We start from the raw sequence: 20,803 nt of genomic DNA, 5'->3' as shown, positions 1-20,803 counted from the left end.
TTCATTCTCCCTTGCTCCCGAAGGGGTGAGTCCAGTGGAGTATCTTAGATGGCTGCTCACAGGCTTTTAAGATCCTAGACGCTGCTCACCAAGGAAGAATGTAGAACATTGTCTTTATAAACTCTGTTATGCCAGTTGAGCTAGATGTTCCCGCAGACCATGGTTCCCACAGCCTTCAGCCCAGCAGTTCGGTCCCTCAAGGAGTTTGGATGTACCTGTGGAGCTTCCATGACCTTTCCTTGTACAACTTGTACTGGCTCCCCCAGTATTGTGTACTGTTTAGTTCATATTTGAATAACCTAATATGTATGCAAGTATACTTAACTTATAAATGTGAAATTAGAGATTCAGAATCCTCACAATTTAACTTAAAGTTTTATGTTGTGCAAGATTCTAAGATGGAGTAATTTAATTAATCTTGTATGTGTGACTTAGTGTGTAATTACAGAGTTATTAGAGATAATATGCAGATACATTCTTTGATTTGGAGTGTTTCTTTATGGTTCTTATGTGGGTGATTTCTGCTTCTATGTTTCTGGTTTCGTGATGTGCTTTAATATTGCAATGCTTACAAGTAACTCTGCAGACTATATCACTAAGCTCCAACCATGCAGACTTGGAGTATGCGAGATAGTTTTCGGACTTGTTTGTTTACTGGAGGGGGAGGGAGAGGAGCTTGCGTTACAGTTTCACTCTCTGTTGTGTTTGAGTCAACAAAATAAATATATTGTAAGAAATGCCCAACGGTTACTGATACATTTTTTTTCTCCGTCGTCTTTCTAGGAGCTTGCTTACCATACTAGTAATTTTAGGGAAGGGAAGGAAAAGTGATGCTGTTGTACTCGGGAAATCAGTTTTCTATTTGTGTGATTTGTTTAATTTGCTAACATTGTTGATTTTATTCTACTATGTTCAAGTTCATTGCTGACAGGATTTTACAGCTACTGAAGTATTTTTTATTTTTCCTTAGAATTCACATGAAAATTTCATTAACATTTGGTTGGAAATTTAACTTTATAGACTTTCTTTCTAGGAAATGAGTCAGTTTCATGTTTTTTGTTTAATAAGTAACAAATTAATTGAGATCGTGTTCAGTTGTATCAGAGCGTTTGTTATCTTCACCTCTAAGCTTTCTTTTCATTTACAGTAGTTTTGTAGTATGGGAGATAAATGACACTGAATTTTCTGCTTTTTGTTTTAAAGACTTTCAACTGAACTCTCATCTCTCAACACTGGCAAATATTCATAAGATCTACCACACCCTTAATAAGCTAGTAAGTCAGTCTCTTAAAGACAAAACTACCAACTGTTTAAAGTAGTTGTTTTGTGTAAGTGTATTTGATAAAAATTTAGATTATGGGTATTAAGATATTAGCTGTTTATGAAAACACTGAATTTTAAAATTTGCTGTATGGTAGATGATTTCTTGGTAATAATGAACGTATTTCTTGCAGAATCTAACAGAAGACGTTGGCCAAGACGATCACCAAACAGGTATTCTTAAATGCTAGCGTTAATTTTTTTAAATTGAGGTGAAATTCACCTAACATAAAATTATCCATTTTAAAGTGAACAATTCAGTGGTATTTACTATATTTATAATGTTGTGCAACTACTGCCGCTCTCTAACACTAATTTTAAATAAACGCTGTAATATAAAGTTTTGAAAGAGCGATACTAGCGAAGAATGCTCTATGTTGTCATACGACGCTCTATTACAAGTTGTTATTTGGTAGAGAATGTTTTTCAGGGTGTAGTGGAGTCGGCCGTGTTATAGCTCCTTCCCAGTAGGAAGTCTGTTCTGGTGCTCTGGTATATGACAAAGCAGTTTAATGCCTTGAAAGGGGCTGAGGATTCTCCTTAGTGGTTTCAAGATACCATTTCTTTGCTGAAACAGTTTATACTAAAAAGGTGCTACGGTAATGCAGTTTGAAAGACATTACGTAAATGTTGAATTGAGCTGAAAAATGATTTTATAGTTTTTTTTGTGTGTGTTGTACAGGTCTTGAGGAGTTATGAATTGCAAAGTTGAAGCCTGATTACTGTAAATTTTTCTCTGTCCCTGTGGTTCTCAAACTTGTGCTAGCATTATAACCACTTGGGAAGGGCTTTTGAAAACACTGATAGCTAGACTCCACCCTCAAAGTTTATGATTCTGTAGGTTTGGGGTGGGGTCCTAGAGTTTGCATTTCTAACAAGCTCCCAGGTGATGCTGATGAAACTGGTGTGGGGACCACACTTTGGGAACCTGTTGATAATCATTAAGTTCAGAAACTTGTTCTTGATCTATAGCTGTTAACTTCCAGCAAACATTATTAAAATACACTTAACATTTTTTGAAAATTTCAACAGTAGTAAATGAATACATGCTTGTTGGAGAATATGAATAGCAGAAAAGTAAATGAAGTAAAAAGGGACAGTTCTTCACAGCCCATCTCCCAACCCTTCTACTTTCCCCACAGTTCACTGTTTAGTTATGTTTCTTTCAGACATTTTTATACATGTATATATTTTATAGTAGTGTTTGTTTTTTAATTTAACATCAGTAGGATTGTACTGTACATATATAGAATCTTTTCATTTTTCATTTTATATACCCTGGGGACTGTTGGGATTTAGGACTCTCCCCACCCTCCCCTCCACATTGGCTCATAACCAGTTGAGAATTAGGCACAAGAGTCAGATGGAGAGTAAAGTAACAGTTTTGTTGGAAAATAAAGCTTAGATGTGCCACAAGACTTTTCAGTATTTCCCCTGAATTAGATAGCCTTACACTCAGTCACTGCCACAACTAGATAAGTAGAGGCCAGCACACCTGCTGTCCCTCCTTCACCCTCTGTATGACAGTGGACATGCCTGAGCTGCTCTAGTGGCAGGCAGAGCTGAAAGAGTTCAGAAGGGCTTGGGCCTCTCTGCTCAGTTCCTTCTCCCTGAATCGGCAGTTAGACACCCTTCTAAGGGGAAGGAGTGTGAGTAGGGGGCAGAGACCAAGGTCAGGAGTGGTCTAAGCCTGATCTCACCTGATCTTTCTGTGGCAATTAAAAACAATTTCTTTAATTGTTTTAAAAGCAATGAATGCACATGGTTTTAAAGAAAGTATCAAAAAGGTATAATACAAAATATGAAGGTGACTGTCGTAGTCATCTAGTACTGCTCTAACAGAAATACCACAGTGGATGACTTTAACAAAGAGAAATTTATTTTCTCGTAGTCTAGTAGACTAGAAATCCAGATTCAGGGTGTCAGGTCCAGGGGAAGGCTTTTCTGTCTCTGGAGGAAGGTCCTCGTTGTCATCAGTCTTCCCCTGGACTGGGAGCTTCTCTGCGCAGGAACCTCGGGTCCAAAGGACGTGCTTTGTGCCTGGTGCTTCTTTCTTGGTGGTATGAGGTCCCCAATTCTCTGCTTGCCTCCCTTTCTTTTTATGTCTTGTAAGGTAGAGGGTGGTGCAGGCCACACCCTAGGGAAACTCCCTTTACATTGGATCAGGGATATAACCTGGCTAAGGGTGGTGTTACAATCCCACCCTAATCCTCTTTAGCATAAAATTACAATCACAAAATGGAGGCCAACCACACAATTCTGGGAATCATGGCCCAGCCAAATTGATACACACAGTTTTGGGGGGACATAATTCAAACCATGACAGTGACTGTCATTCCATTCTATAATCCCTAGCCCCTTCCCCTACTAGTACTCCACATTTGACTCTCCAGAGGTAACTCTTAAGTTTCTTATATTTGTTTCCCGAAGATGATGATAATAATAATAGTAATAACAATTACTATTATTAATGAATTTTTTTCCCAAATGCAAGTTTACACTTGTATGCGCCACTTGTTTTTGTCACTCAGTAAATCTTGGAGATCTTTTTGTAGCACATTTATAAAGATTCTGCTTTCTTCTTTAATGACTGCATAATTTTCTAATTCATGGATCTATGTTTCTCCAGCCTCCTACTGATGCACGTTTAAGTTTGTTTAACTTTTAGCTACTGCTGGTGATGCTGAGTGGGAAAAAGATGTGGCAGTCTGCTTCCGTAAAGATTACAGCCTTGGAAACCGTATGGGGCAGTTCTACTCTGTCCTACAGGGTCACAATGAGTTGGAATCAACTCAACAGCAATGAGTGTGGGTAGTAATGCTGCAATAAAATTTTCAAGGCCAGGTTTAATAATTAAGAATTAACAACACTTTTCTCTTTTATTCTGGAACAGTGTGTTGGTGAACTTTATGGATTTTTTTAAACCTAATAATTGATGTAGTGTTAAGTATTAAAACTGATTTTTGTGTTTGTAAAGCTCTTAGGTTGTCTTTCTCTTACCTGTGAATCCCATGCAAACCAGTTGCTGTCGAGTCACCTCTGACTCGTGGCTATCCCCTGTGTGTCATGGTAAAACCGTGCTCCGTAGAGTTTTCAATGGCTGATTTTTCATAGGTAGATCACCAGACCATTCTTCCAAGGTGCCTCTGGGAGTACTTGAACCTCCACCTTTTGGATAGGAGCCAAGTGTGTTAACCTTACATTATGCAGTTAATTTTGAACTTCTGGTTTAAATGACTTTTGTTGTTGTAGTAATTTCACATCTAAATATTTAACCTGAAATGTGGCGATTTAATGACTGCGCTATAAGGAAAACGAAAGAAGTCTGTTTGGCCTCATGCCTTCTCTTTTGCCTTTGGGGACAGTGAACGTGTCTGATGTTTGGTATATGAAATGCTAGTGCAGTGCCTGGTACCTTGCAAGTGCCTGATGTCAATTAGTGTTAGTAATTTCTTAAAGTAGTCCATTTTATTAGTATTTCCCCATCTGGTTATAGCATCCCCTTGTGATTACTGTATCTGACAGAGTACATTTAAAAATTAAATGGAAATTAAATGGAAATCTTCTGAGAAAGTTTAATTACTGTAGTGCTTCGTTTCTTGGCCCAACAGTAGTCTACAAGAGTAGTATCAACATCTTTATGTGGAGGAGCCGAACCTAGTGCAAAAGAGGCTGCGTATCTTTGTGTTCTTTATCCGCTAACACTTTTCTTTTGTGCTCCCAACCTTCCTCCTGCCAAAAAAAAAGAGAGAGAGAAAGAGAATGAATGAATAGTTGATTTTGGAAAAGTAGCCCAAAATAGAGACAATATATTTTAAAAAGCCAAACAGAGAGACAAAAAAGAAACAAAAAAAATGAGGAAGAGGATGATAGATATCTTAAGTCAATATTATTTAGAGAGAAAAGTAAGGAAATTTCCTGTCTTAAATAGTAGAATAAAAACTGTACATTTAGAAACTAATAGTTTTACCCAAGCATGCAGGCAATTTAATGATCTGTTCAAGAACATGAAATAAAATATTAAGTACTGGGAAGATGTCTTAAAATGCAATATTATTTAGTAACCTAACTTACTGTATCTTTGTGACATTGTTCAGTAAAGTAATGAAGTGAAATAGCTATGTAAAAAGCACTGAAGTGGTTTGAAAGTGCTCCGAGTTAAGAACAAACCATGTAAATGTTTTTAAGTGAAACAAAGACTATGATACAACAGACTCTTTTACGTGAAAAATAAGACAGTGAAATTTTTCTATTAGAACTTGCATTTGTACTCAGTTTGGAAAAGTAAGAAAAATTCTGTTGTTTTGTAGACATCTGGTTTGGGGATGACTAGAAATTTGCCATTCCATTTGATAAATCTTACAGGAAATGAATAATGACAAGACTTTTTTTACTTGAGGACCACAAAGCAAAACGACTGGGGGAGGGGAAGGACAGTGGAACATCTACTTAGACACCATTTATTAGCAATAACTTGCTTAGTTAAATTATCGTCAAAACAGCAAGCTGGATAGACATTAAAGGGCATCTGATCTGATCCAGGTGAACTCAAGTTGCTTTTTAAATTGATTTTCTGGAGCAAATACTGGGATAGACTTGTTGAAAAGTGTTGACAGTATAGTATATTTCTAATTGTTTAATGTGGGAAGAAAAAGCTGTATTTATTGACTTTCTGATTTATTTGAAAATACAATAAGTTAATAGAATAATTTGTTCCTTTTAAACACTGATTATAGCCAAAAAGGAATGAGTCTGAAGTCATATCATAGCCCTTGTAAAAATGACACGTAATTTTTTTTTTTTATTGTGCTTTAGGTGAAAGGTTACAGCTCAAGTTAATTTCTCATACAAAAATTTATATGCATATTGTTATGTGACTCTAGTTGCTATCCCTATAATGTGACAGCACACTCCCCCTTTCCACCTCAGGTTTCCTGTGTCCATTTAACCAGCTTCTATCCCTTTCTGCCTTCTCATCCCGCCTCCAGACAGGAGCTGCCCCTTTAGTCTCATGTATCTACTTGAAGTAAGAAGCACATTCTTCACAAGTATTATTTTATGTTTTATCGTCTGGTCTAACCTTTGTCTGAAGAGTTGGCTTCAGAAATATTTTAGTTCTGAATTAACAGAAAATCCAGGGGCCATGTCTTCTGGGGTTCCTCTAGTCTCAGTCAGACCATTAAGTCTGGTCTTTTTACGTGAATTTGATTTGAGTTCTGCACCACACTTTTCTGACACACAGGTTTTATTGCTATTCTAAGGATTGTATAAACACCACATTAAGAAAGACCATCTAACGATGGAAGGATTGACTTCAGATTCACTATTCATCTAATGTAGAAATATTTAGACTGAACACTGGAATATCAGCCAAGATAATATTAAGGAGAATTATTTATAGTTTGGGTTTACTGGTTGAGAGTCTTTTTCTCTCCCTCTTCCTCTGCTTTCTTTATTATTATTATTATTATAAAAGGCTTTTCCAGTTTAACATACCTGCAAAACATTTGTAATGAGATTTAAGATGGGTCCCGGAAATCTTTTTCTTGGGTGATTGGTAAAGTATGAAAACTTGCAGCTCTGATCATTTTAGGAATTCTTCTGGGTTTCTTAAACTTCTTTAGGGAATCACTTTTATTTGTTAAATATTTATTGAGCTAGGACTGTCAGGTGCTTAGCTTTATCAGTTAGTTTTCTTATCTGTGTAATTGGAACAGTAAAACAACTCTTAGATTTGCAAAGATAAATAATTATGAAAGTGCTTTGTTAATACATTAAAACGTCACCCTTAATATTTTGCCTTTACTTATAATGTCTTATTGTTTTCATCTAAGTAGGCACTTTTAAAGGGTTAAAATAGTTCACTCTGAAGCAGGTAAATATTCCATAGCATTCTTATTTATATTATTTGCATATTAAATTTTTTTTTATCTTTAAGTTTAATTGAAGTCAATTAAATGATAAAGTTCTGAGTCTTTGGAGACTAATTTAATGATACAAATAAATACATCACTGTAAAACATTATTTAGATTTAATTATTTTTATTATAAAAAGACTTATTACAGAGTTATTTTAAGAAGCAAACAATCTTAGAATATTTGTATTTAAAAAAAAATAGCCCACCTGTCAGGAAACTTAAAACCAAGTGTTTGTCTTACTGGCAAATGAAAACAAAAATATGAAGTGAGGGTATATTATTTACTCTTAAGTGTTAATTTTTAAGTCTCTGGAAATTTACTGCTTTACTTAGCAGAACTTAATTTACATATATTTTAGAAACATATTAATTTAACAGGTATTTATTGAGTATTGACTGTATGCCAGATACTGTATTAGCTACTAAGCATGCACAAGTAAAGGTGGTGCAAGCGATTTGCCCTAGCTGCTAACCTAAGGGTTAGCAGTTCGAACCCACTCAGCGGTGCTGTGGAAGAAAGGCCTGGCAATCTGCTGAAGAAAGCCCTGTGGAGCTGTTCTACTGTCTAATACACAGGGTCGTCATGAGTCAGAATTTACTCAACAGCAACGTTTCGTAAAAATTTTTTATGCACAGATGATCCAAGCAGGGCCCTTTAAATGAAGGAGTATCTTTGTACCTCCATTTAAAAAATCCTAGTTGTTGTTGTTACTCAGTTAGGATGCCAGGAGCTATGTTAGTGGGTCAGGTTTGGAACAAACAACTTCGAGTCATGTGCTCTATTTTGAGGATTTGGCAAAGTATCATTTTCAGTAAACTTGTTTTTCTCAACATTAAAAGATTTATTTTTCAAAACAAGATTAATGAGCACACTAGCCTAAGGTGGAGAGGGGGAGAGTGTTGACATGTTGTGGGGGTGGCAACCAATGTCACAAAACAATATGTGTATTAGTTGTTTAATGATAAACTAGTTTATTCTGTAAACCTTCATCTAAAGTACAATTTAAAAAAATTTCTTTTTATGTAGCCTAAAACTCGTCGCTACTGTTACGATTGTATCATTATCTTAAGCACTTGCTGGTATTGAGAGAGGTCTCTTGGTTTGAAATATTGCTGGAAAGAAAACCAATATTTTGAGTGTCTGCTTTGTCTTTAGCATGATTGTCTTTAACTCTGCCCTTCGCCAGTATTCCCCTTTAGCCTCAAATTGCTGTTCGTTGCACACATCTACATTTAGAGATCTGTTGATGGCCTTCAGGGGATCCACAACCAAACACCCGCCCAAACTATATGCAAAATGCTGGGGGCAAGGTTAACTATTTCTCTGAAGGAGAGGCTTCATAGCTTTTATCAAGTACTCAGAGAGATCCCTAACACAAACAAAGTTAAGAACCACTGCTGTAAAGGAATTCTTTAAGGCTTCTCTGATTGCCAAGAAGTAGGCTTAGGGGAAAATGGTTTCCTTAAAGATACAAAATAGGGTCATTATAGGAGAGGGCGCAAACCCTTAGAGGAAAGAGCAAAGGGAGTATAATCAGAAGACCATTGTCCTGTATTTCCTCACCCTTAGTCCTTCCCCTTGGCTTACTTCGTTTTTTCAGTTTCAAACTTGATTGTGGCTTGATTGTCCTGGAGGAGTCTCTCCCTTTTAAGAGGGAGATACCTGAAAGTATCTTAAAACCACCCCCCAAAAAAAACAAACTCGTTGCCATCGAATTGATTCCAACTCATGGCAACCCCATGTGTTACAGAGTAGAACTGCTTCACAGGGTTTCTTGGCTGTAATCTTTATGGAGGAGATTACCAGGCCTTTCTTTAGTGGCTCTGCTGGGTGGGTTTAAGCCATCAATATTTAGATTAGTAGTTGAGCACAAGCCATTAACAACATTTCTGCTTAAATCTTTTTGGCAAGAACTTAGTTATATTGTTCCATTAGGCTGCAAGGGAGACTGGGAAATGTCCTCTTACAGGTGGAAAACAGTTTATACAGATAAAAGTTGAGATTCTGTGAAAACGATAAAGATCATGGAAGAAAAAATAGGGACAATGCTAGGAGCCCTAATACATGGCATAAACACAATACGAACCATAAGTAACAATGCACAGATACCAGGAGACCAGATAAATGGGAGCTCCTAAAAATCAAACACTTATGTTCATCAAAAGACTTCACCAAAAGAGTAAAAAGACAGTCTACAGACTGGGAAAAAATTTTTGGCTACGACAAATCCGATCAGCATCTAATCTCTGAAATCTACAGGATACTGCAAAACCTCAACAACAAAAAGACAAATAACCCAGTTAAAAAATGGGCAAAGGATATGAACAGGCACTTCGTCAAAGAAGATATTCAGGTGGCTAACAGACACGTGAAGAAGTACTCATGATCATTAGCCATTAGAGAAATGCAGATCAAAACTACAGTGAGGTATCATCTCATCCCAATAAGGCTAGCATGAATCCAAAAAACACAAAGTAACAAATGCTGGAGAGGTTGTGGAGAGACTGGAACACTTACACAATGTGGATGGGAATGTAAAATGGTACAACCACTTTGGAAATCGATTTGGCGCTTCCTTAAAAAGCTAGAAGTTGAAGTACCATACAATCCAGTTATCCCGCTCCTTGGAATAGATCCTAGAGAAATAAGAGCTGTCACACGAATAGCTACATGCACATCCATGTTCATTGCAGCACTATTCACAATAGCAAAAAGATGGAAACAACCTAGGTGCCCATCAATGGACGAGTGAATAAATTATGGTATATCTACACAATGGAATACTACGCAATGATAAAGAACAATGATGAAGCTGTGAAACATAACATGGAGGAAGCTGTAAGTTGTTATGCTTAGTGAATTCAGTCACACAGAAGGACAAATATTGTATAAGACCACTATTATAAGAACTCAAGAAAAGGTTTAAACACAGAAGAAAACATTCTTTGATGGTTAGGAGGGTGGGAAGGGAAGGGGAGGGTTATTTACTAACTAGGTAGTAGATAAGAATTATGTGAAGGGAAGGACAGCACTCACTACAGGGGAAGTCAGCACAACTGGACTAAACCAAATCTAAGAGTTTCCTGAATACAATCAAACACTTCAAGGGACAGAGTAGCAGCAGTAGGGGTCTGACATCTCTGTCAATTGGCATAATAAAGCTTATTAAGAAAATGTTCTGCATCCTACTTTGATGAGTGGCGTCTGGGGTCTTAAAAGCTTGCAAGCGGCCATCTAAGATGCATCAGTTGGTCCCAATCACCCGGAGTAAAGGAGAATGAAGAACACCAAAGACACAAGGAAAGTATTAGCCCAAGAGACAGAAAGGGCCACATAAACCAGAGACTTTCATCAGCCTGAGACCAGAAGAATTAGATGGTGCCTGGCTACCACCAATGACTGCCCTGACAGGGAACACAACAGAGAGCCCTGGATGGAGCAGGAGAACTCAAATTCTAGCAGAAGACTAGACTTACTGGTCTGACTAGGACTGGAGGTACCCTGGAAAGCATGGCCCCTGGATTCTGTCAGCTGAGAACTAAAACAATTTCCGAGGCCGACTCTTCAGACAGGGATTGGACTGGACTGTGGGATATAAAGTGATACTCGTGAGGAGTGTGCCTCTTAGTTCAAGTAGATACAAGAGACTAAACAAATGGGCAGCTTCTGTCTGGAGGTGAGATGGGAAGGCAGAGAGGGTTAGGAGCTGGTTGAATGGACTTGGGGAATCAGGAGTGGAAAGGAGGAGTGTGCTGTCACAGTATGGGGAGAGCAATTAAAGTCACATAACAATGTATGTATAAATGTTTGTATGGGGGGGAAAAAGTTGAGATTCTGTACTATGGAGGAAGAAGAGAATAGATGTTAGGAGGCAACCAGAAGTTGCTGCCAGTCGAGCCTGCCAGCCCGAGCAGGAAGCCAAGGTAGCAAAGGAGTGCTCAAGAGAAGGTGGGTTTGGGCTTTCTTGATCTGCCTTCAGGTTTCGGTATTGTATCCAAGGGGTTGAACTACGCCAGATCGCAAAGAGCTGGTCTGGGTTCGAGCACGGCGGAGAATTCCAGTGTAGAGGATGAATACGAGATAATGATAACAGGCATGTAGGTGGATACACCTCCCCAGTAGTCCCCTGCTCCTCCTAAGGAGTGCCTGGAAAATGGACGTCATCATGGAAGCTCAGTGAGGCTCAGAGCCACAGGCTCGTTAACTTTTATACAGTATGGCCGGGGTGGGGCCTTGTTAGCACTCAGGGACCTGCCTGCCACCACATGAGGAATCTTGGTATTACACAACTACATGCTTATGTATTTTATGGTTTTACTGCATCATTGGACCTATAAGAGGCCTTGCTATTACCTGCCATAGGATGACAGGAATATGTGAAGTTCGTGTGTTGTAATGCCCAGTTCATCACAGTAGGAATTTAGATCGTATCAGGAGCAGATATTCTTACTCTAGCTTTTAATAGTGTTCATTTGGCCAGGATGTTCTTTGGGCATTTGTCTAGCACCTAGCAGGGGGAGTTGGGATATTAACCATGTCTTCTGCCTTTATGAACCTAGCATCTAGGTATTCAGAAACCAAGGTGACAATAGTAGTTTCTACTTCATGTTTTTCCATCATGGTTCTAAGGTTCTACTTGAAGAACTGTGCTGTGTTGTTGTTATTAGGTTTTTTATGCTGTAATCTTCAGTCCTTTGTAATTTCATTGGGTTATGAGTTTGATGCATTCTTCCTGTGCGTCTGTGAGTACCTGAACTGTAATGGCCATAAGTGAAGGGAATAGACATAGTGAAAAGCGGCCCCGTAAGAGTCACTTGCTAGTAATTAGAGTGGAGCTATTTAAAGAAAAGCGTGCCTCTCAGATGCAAAATAAACATTTTGAGTAAATGAAAGAATCAAATGTCAAATTTGAGATGATTTGGGCCTCAGATGTGAATAAATTCTACACAGAAGCAAGAAAAAGTTATTTGCAAAACTTTTAGCAGAAAAGATTCATCAATAAGGATGAATGTAGGCTAACTTAAATTTGTATGTTTACCAAAAACATGCTACTCTTGGCAAGTAGAATTCAGGGAAAGCCAGGTATTGCACTGGTGTTTCTATAAAGCTGCAGACAGTAGAGGAGCTAGTGAATTAGCCTTATTGGTGAAGACATTATTATAAACAGTGTTACTTCTAGTGTCTGATGCCCTGTGGCTGCAGAGACAAGTGCATTTGTTCCTGTGTTCTGCAAACACTCATTAAAGGGAATGGTTACCACCATACCAGATGCTCAGAACCAAACCGTGGTGTTTTGAAAGAAAATGCCTTTCCTTCACACATACACAAGAAAACAACCTTTGAGATTTAAGATGGAGTTGACTTTTTCATGTCTGACCAGTATGGCAGCCTTTATAACTAGGTAGGGCATGCATTTTTGCTCTGTAAGCCCTGCCCCAAGGCATTAATAGGCAAAAATAAAGCTTTGTTAAATGTAGTCACAGTGCAACTCTGTGGACGTTTTTATGTGTTTTAGTGTTGTTTATAAATGGAACTCCCATTGTACACAGGAACTTGTACCTGTCTGTCAGTTTGTTGTACTGTGGGGTTTGTGTGTTGCTGTGATGCAGGAAGCTATGACACCGATATTTCACATACAGCAGGGCCACCCACGGAGGACAGGTTTCAGTGGAGCTCCCAAACTAAGACAGACTGGGAAGAAGGACCTGGCGATCTACTTCTGAAAAAATTGGCCAGTAAAAACCTTTATGGATAGCAGCAGAACATTGTTTGATACAGTGCCGGAAGATGAGCCCATCAGGTTGGAAGGCACTCAAAAGACGACTAGGGAAGAGCTGCCTCCTCAAACTAGAGTCGACTTTAATGACACGGATGAAGTCAAGCTTTTGGGACCTTCATTTGCTGATGTGGCACAACTCAAAATGAGAAGAAACAGCTAGACATCCATTAATAATTGGAATGTGGAATGTATGAAGTATGAATTAAGGAAAATTGGAAGTTGTCAAAAATGAAATGGAATACTTGAAGATCAGTATCCTAGGCATTAGTGTGCTGAAATGGACTGGTATTGGCTATTTTGAATTGGACAATCATATGGTGTACTACGCTGGGAATGACAAATTGAAGAGGAATGGAGTAGCATTCATGGTCAGAATGAACATTCCAAGATCTGTCGTGAAGTACAGTGCTGTCTGCAATAGGATAATATCCATACATCTACCAGGAAGACCAGTTAATGTGACTGTTACTCAGATTTACACAGCAAACACTAATGCCAAAGATGAAGAAATTGAAGCTTTTTACCAACTTCTATAGTCTGAAATTGATCAAACATGCAATCAAAATGCAGTGATAATTACTGGTGATTGGAATGCAAAAGTTGGAAACAAAGAAATGTTGGTAGTTGGAAAATAATGGCCTTGGTGATAGAAACAACTTGGGAGATCACATGATAGAATTGTACAAGACCAATGACTTATTGATTAGAAATACCTTTCTTCAACAACATAAAACGTGACTATACATGTGGACCTCGCCAGATGGAATACATTAGGAATCAAATCAACTACATCTGTGGAAAGAGACGATGGAAAAGCTCTGTACATCAGTCAGAACAAGGACTTGCACTGACTGCAGAAAAGACCACTTGCTCATATACAAGTTCAAGTTGAAATTGAAGAAAATTAAAGGAAGTTCACGACAGCCAAGATATGACCTTGAGTAAATCCCACCTGAATTTAGTTGCACAAGAGTAGATTTGAGGCATTGAGCACGAATGATCGAAGACCAGACGTGGGATGACATCAAGGTCATCATACATGAAGAAAGCAAAAGGTCATTAAAAAGACAGGAAAGAAAGAAAAGACGAAAATGGATGTCAGAAGAAACTCTTAAACTTCCTCTTGAACATAGAATAGCTAAAGCAAATGGAAGAAGTGATGAAGTAAAAGAGCTGAACAGAAGATTTCAAAAGACAGCTAGAGAAGAAAAAGTAAAGAATTATAATGAAATACGCAAAGACCTGGAATTAGGAAACCAAAAGGGAAGAACACGCTCGGCATTTCTCAAGCTGAAAGAACTGAAGAAAAAAATTCAAGCCTTGAGTTGCAATATTGCATGTTTCTGTGGGCAGAAAATTGAATTACACAGGAAGAATTGAAAGAAGATGGAAGGAATACAGAATCACTGTACAAAAAAAAGTTGGTCTACGTTCAATCATTTCAGTAGGAAGTATATGATCAAGAACTGATGGTACTGAAGGAAGAAATCCAAGCTGCACTAAAGACTGGTGAAAAACAGCCTAGGAATTGACAGAATAGCAACTGGGATGTTTCAACAAACAGATGCAGTGCTGGAAGCGCTCACTTGTCTTTGCCAGGACATTTGGAAGACAACTACCTGGCCAACCAACTGGAAGAGATCCATATTCGTGCCCATTCCAAAGAAAGATGATCCAACAGAATGCGGAAATTATTGAACAGTAGCATTAATATCACATGCAAGTAAAATTATGATGAAGAAATTCAAGAACAGTTGCAGCAGTACATTCACAGGAAGCTGCCAGAAATTTAAGCCAGATTCAGAAGAGGACGTGGAACGAGGGTAGCATGGCTGATGTCAGATGGATCATGGCTAAAAGCAGAGAATACCAGAAAGATGTTTACCTGTGTTATATTGACTATGCAAATTATGGATAACATTGTGAAGAAATGGGAATTCCAGAACACTTAATTGTGTTCTTGCAGAACCTGTACCTAGACCAAAAGGCAGTCATTCTGAACAGAACAAGGGGATACTGCATAGTTTAAAGTCAGGAAAGGTGTGCATCCTTTCACCATACTTACTCAATCTGTATGCTGAGCAAATCTGAGAAGCTGGACTATATGAAGAAAAACAAGGCATCAGGATTGGAGGAAGACTCATAACCTGCAATATGCAGATAACACAACTTTGCTTGCTGAAAGTGAAAAGGACTTGAAGCCCTTAACTGATGAAGATCAAAGACCACAGCCTTGAGTATGGATTAAACCTCAACATAAAGAAAACAAAACTCCTCACAACTGGACCAGTAAGCAACATCATGATGAACAGAGAAAAGATTGACGTTGTCAGGGATCTCAAACGACCTATCGCGTTGGGCAGATCTGTGCAAATGACCTCTTTAAAGTGTTAAAAAGGAAAGATGACACCTGGAGGACTAAGGTGCACCTGACCCAACCCGTATTTTCAGTCGCCTCATATGCATGCAAAAGCTGAACAGTAGGAAAGATCAAAGAAGAATTGATACCTTTGAATTATGGTGTTGGTGAAGAATATTAAATATACCGTGGACTGCCAGAAAAACAAACAAACCTGTCCTGGAAGAAGTATAACCAGAATGCCCCTTATAAGCAAGGATGGCGAGAATTTGTCTCATATACTTTGGGTTTTTTTCTTTATTTTTTGAATTGACGGGTTTGGTTATTTGGTTTAAGAGGTCTTTTGCAGCAGATTTGCCCAATACAGTATGTCATTTGATTTCCTTTTTTTTTTTTTTTTAATACTGTACTTTAGATGAAGCTTTACAGAACAAATAGTTTCTCATTAAACAGTACACATGTTGTTTTATAACAATGGTGAACAACCCTATGAGATGTCAACACAGCCCCTTCTCAACCTTGGGTTCCTTATCACCAGCTTGCTTGTCCCCTCCTGCCTTCTGGTCCTAGTCCCTGGACTGTCATGCACGATTAGTCTCGTTTTGTTGTATGAGGCTACCTAACCTTTGGCTGAATGGTGAACCTCTGGAGTGACTTCATTACTGAACTAAAAGCGTGTCCGGGGGCCATATTCTCAGGGTTTCTCTGGTCTCCATCAGGCCAGTAAGTCTGGTCTTTTTTGTGAGTTAGAATTTTGTTCTACATTTTTCTCCAGCTCTGTCAGGGACCCTCTGTTGTGATCCCTGTCAGAGGAGTCAGTGGTGGTAGCCAGGCACCATATAGTAGTACAGGACTCAGTCTGGTGGAGGCCGTGGTAGTTGTGATCCATTAGTCCTTTGGACTAATGTTTCCTTTGTATCTTGTTTTCTTCATTCTCCCTTGCTCCGGAAGGGATGAGACTAGTGGCGTATCTTGGATGGCTGCTCACGGGCCTTTAAAACCCTAGACACTACTCACCAAGATAGAATGTATAAACTGTGTTATGCCAGTTGAGCTAGATGTTTCCTGAGACCATGGTCCCCACAGTCCTCTGCCCAGCAAGTCATTCCCTCAGGGAGTTTGGATGTGTGTATGGAGCTTCCATGACCTTTCCTTGTACAAGTTGTGCTGGCTTCCCCAGTATTGAGTACTGTCTTAACCCGTCACCAAAGTTACCACTTATCTATTGTCTATTTAGTATTCCCCCCTCCCCCCATTGCTTGTAACCAACAAAGATTGTTTCTTTTTGTGTGTAAACTTTTTCATGAGTTTTTACAGTAGTGGTCTCATACAATATTTGTCCTTTCGTGATTGACTTATTTCACACAGCATAATGTCCTCCAGTTTCATCCATGTCATGAGATGCTTCACAGATTCATCATTGTTCTTTATCATTGCATAGTACTCCATTGTGTGTACGTACCATAGTTTATCCATTCATCTGTTGATGGGCATCTAGGTTGTTTCCAACTTTTTGTTATTGTGAACAATCCTGCAGTGAGCTGGATGTGCATATGTCTATTCATGTGCTGTCTCTTTTTTCTCTAGGATATATTGCTAGGAGTGGGATTGCTGGATCATGATATTTCTATTTTTAGCTTTCTAAGGAGGCGCCATATCATTTTCCAAAATGGTTGTATCATTTTACATTTCCACTAGCAGTGCATAAGAGTTCCAGTCTCCACGCAGCCTCTCCAACATTTGTTATTTCCAGTTTTTCTGATTCGTGCCAGTAATGCTGGGGTGAGATGGTATCTCATTGTGGTTTTAATTTGCATTTCTCTAACGGCTACTGATCTCGAGCATTTCCTCATTTGTCTGTTGGCGGCTTGAATGTCTTCTTTGGTGAAGTGTCTGTTCATTTCTTTTGTCCATTGTTGAGTTCGGTTATTTGTCTTTTTGTTGTAGATTTGTTGCAGTTGGATTTTCTTTAGATTTTAGAGATTAGACATTTGTCTTACTTGTAATGACCAAAAAATTTTTTCGCAGTCTGTAAGTTCTCTTTTTGCTCTTTTGGTGAAGTCTTTTGATGAGCCTAAGTGTTTAATTTTTAGAAGATTGCAGTTATCTAGCTTATCTTCTGGAGTTTTTGTATTGTTGGTTATGGTTTATATTCTGTTAATGCTGTGTATTAGAGCCTCTAGCATTGATCCTATTTTTACTTCTATAAACTTTATAGTTTTCGGCTTTACATTTAGGTCTTTGATCCATTTTGAATTAGTTTTTGTATATGGTGTGATGTATGGTCCCTGTTTAATTTTTTTGCAGATAGACATCCAGTTATGCCAGCACCATTTGTTAAAAAGACTGTCTTTTCCCGATTTGATGGACTTTGGGCCCTTGTCGAAGATCAGGTGACCATAGGTGGATGGATTTATATCTTCTTTCTCAGTTCTGTTCCATTGGTCAATGTATCTGTCGTCGTACCAGCACCAGGCTGTTTTGACTACCGTTGCTATATAGTAGGTTCTGAGGTCAGGTAGTGGGAGTCCTCTTACTTTATTCTTCTTCAGTAGTGCTTTACTTATCCGGGGCCTCTTCCCTTTTCCATATAAAGTTAATGATTAGTTTTTCCATCTGTTTAAAGAATGTTGTTGGTATTTGGATTGGGATTGCATTGTATTTGTACATTGCTTTGGGTAAAACTGTCAGTTTCCAATGTTGAGTCTATGTATCCATAAGCATGGTATGTTTTTCCATTTGTGTAGATTCCTCTGGGTTTCTTGCAGTAGTGTTTTGTATTCTTCTTTGTATAGGTCTTTTACATCCCTGGTTAGATTTATTCTTAAATATTTTACTTTTTTAGGGGCTCTGATAAATGGTTTTGTTTTCCTGATTTCCTTTTCATCATTCTCTTTATTGGTGTATAGGAATCCAGCTGATTTTTGTGTTTATTTTGTAACCTGCTACTCTGCTGAATCTTTCTATTGCAGTAGTTTTCTTGTGGAGTCTTTAGGGTTTTCTATGTATAGTATCATACCACCCGCAAACAGGGCCAGTTTTACTTCTTCATTACCAGTTTGGATGCCGTTTCTTTCTTTTTCTTGCCTTACTGCTCTAGCTAGAACTTCCAGCACACTGTTAAATAGGAGTGGTGATAAAGGGCATTCTTGTCTTGTTCCTGTTCTCAAGGGGAATGTTTTCAGCCTCTCCATTAAGAATGATGTTAGCTGTTGGTTTTACATAGATGTACTTTATTATGCTGAGAAATTTCCCTTCTATACTTATTTTATTGAGAGTTTTTATCAGGAATGGGTGTTGGACTTTGTCAAATGTCTTCTCTGCATCAGTTGAGATGATCATGTGATTCTTTTCTTTCCTTTTATTTATGTGGTGAATTACATTGACTGATTTTCTAATGTTGAGCGATCCTTGCATACCTGGTATGGATCCTACTTGGTAGTGGTGTATTATTTTTTTGATATGATGCTAAATTCTATTGGCCAGAATTTTGTTGAGATTTTTTACATCTATATTCATGAGAGATACTGGTCTGTAATTTTCTTTTTTTGTGGTGTCTTTGCCTGGTTTTGGTATCAGGGTTATGCTGGCTTCATAGAATGGAGTCGGAAGTGAAACTTCCTTTTCTATGTTTTGAAATAGTTTGAGTAGTACTGGTATAAGCTCTTCCCTGAATGTTTGGTAGAATTCTCCAGTGAAGCCATCTGGTCCAGGGCTTTTTTCTGTTGGGAGTTTTTTTTTTTTATTAACTTTTCAATCTCTTCTCTTGTTATGGGTCTGTTCAGATTTTCAGCATCACTGTGTGTTAGTTTGGGTAGGTAATGTGTTTCTAGAAATTTATCCATTTCCTGTAGGTTTTCAAATTTGTTAGAGTATAGTTTTTCAGAATACTCTGTTATGATCCTTTTTATTTCAGTTGGGTCTGTTGCAGTGTCCCCCATTTCATTTCTTACTTGGGTTATTTGCGTCCTCTCCTGTTTTTCTTTTGTCAATCTGTCAGTGGTTTGTCAATTTTGTTGATCCTTTCAAAGAACCAACTTTTGATTTTGTTGATTCTTTCTGTTGTTTTTCTGTTCTCTATTTCATTTATTTCTGATCTGATCTTTTTTATTATTGCCTTTCTTCTGGTGGCTTTGAGCTTTTGTTGCTGTTCTCTGTTCGGGTTCTGTGGTTAATGTTTTGATTTTGTCCCTTCTTTTTTGATGTGAGCATCTGTTGCTATAAATTGTCCTCTGAGGACTGCCTTTGCTGTGTCCCAAAGGTTTTGGTATGATGTGTATTCGTTCTTGTTTGATTCTAGGAATTTTTTGATTCCATCTCTGATTTCTTCTATTACACAGTGGTTTGTAAGTAGGTTGTTTTTTCAGTGTGCATGTAATTGATTTTTTTATTTCTTGCCATTCCTGTTGTTAATGTCTATCTTGATGGCATTGTGGTCAGAGAAGATACTTCGTATTATCTCAGCGTTTTGGATCTTGTTGAGGGTTGCTCTGTGGCCTGAGATGTGGTCTCTTCTGGAGAATGTTCCATGTGCATTGGGAAAGAATGTATACTTTGCAGTTGTTGGGTGGAGTATTCTATATATGTCTATGAGCTCACATTGACTGATTGTGCTCTTTAGGTGTTTTTGTATCTTTGTTGAGTTTCTTTCTAGATGTTCTATCCTTTACCGAGAGTGGTTTGTTGAAGTCTCCTACTATTATTGTGGAACTGTCAGTTTCTCTTTTCATTGCTATTAGAGTTTGTTTTATGTATTTTAGGGCACTGTCATTGGGTGTGTATATGTTTATTATGGTTATATCTTCATGATGGATTGTCCCCTTAATCATTATATAGTGGCCTTCTTTGTGCTTTATGGTGGATTTTGTTTTAAAGTGTATTGTATCTGAGATGAGTATTGCCACTCCTGCTCTTTTTTGGTAGCTGTTTGCTTGATATATTTTTTTTCCATCCTTTAATTTTTAATAAATTTATCTGTTTCTAAGATGCATCTCTTGTAGACTGCATATTGATGGATCCTGTTTTTTTAATCCATTCTGTCACTCTCCATCTCTTTATGAGTGCATTTAGGTCTTTTACATTCAGTGTAATTATTGATAGGTGTGAGTTTATTGCTGTTATTTTGTAGTACTTTTTTAGTGGTACTGACGTTTCCTTTGTTCCTCTTACTCTCCTGGGCCGAATTCCTTTTGTTTGTGGTTTTTTTTTCATTTCTTTTGTTTTTGTAGGTTTTGTTTTTACTGAGACTTTGTGTTTTTCTTCTTTATTTTGATGAGTAGGTTTGTTAACTTTCTTTGTGGTTACCTTAAAATTTAGCCTTATCTTCTTAGGTTTGTACCAGTCTATTATTACTTGGTATCGCGTTACCTTCCTCTCCATTATAAGCTTCTGTACTTACACCGTTTATTCCCTCTTTTATTGTTCTG

At 38.0% G+C, this 20,803-nt stretch overlaps 1 protein-coding gene across 4 annotated transcripts in view; it reads left to right on the top strand.

Annotated features, from left to right (window-relative positions):
* The window catches only part of DCUN1D4 (defective in cullin neddylation 1 domain containing 4), a 123,083-nt gene that overhangs the window by 35,443 nt on the left and 66,837 nt on the right, over nt 1–20,803 (top strand). For all 4 annotated transcript variants that reach the window (XR_002825072.1, XM_023737353.1, XM_023737354.1 and 1 more), the window contains 2 exons: nt 1,204–1,274; nt 1,455–1,494. Coding sequence is in view for 1 of the 4 variants with exons in the window: in XM_023737353.1 (XP_023593121.1) it covers nt 1,204–1,274; nt 1,455–1,494 (111 nt within the window). In the remaining 3 variants the exon portion in view is untranslated. Of the gene's footprint in view, nt 1–1,203; nt 1,275–1,454; nt 1,495–20,803 lie in introns of those variants that run through there.

The sequence above is a fragment of the Trichechus manatus genome, unplaced genomic scaffold, assembly GCF_000243295.1.
Source record: "Trichechus manatus latirostris isolate Lorelei unplaced genomic scaffold, TriManLat1.0 scaffold00101, whole genome shotgun sequence".
Taxonomy (NCBI): domain Eukaryota; kingdom Metazoa; phylum Chordata; class Mammalia; order Sirenia; family Trichechidae; genus Trichechus; species Trichechus manatus.
The sequence above is the reverse complement of the archived record's forward strand: the minus strand, read 5'-3'. Positions and strand labels throughout refer to the sequence as shown.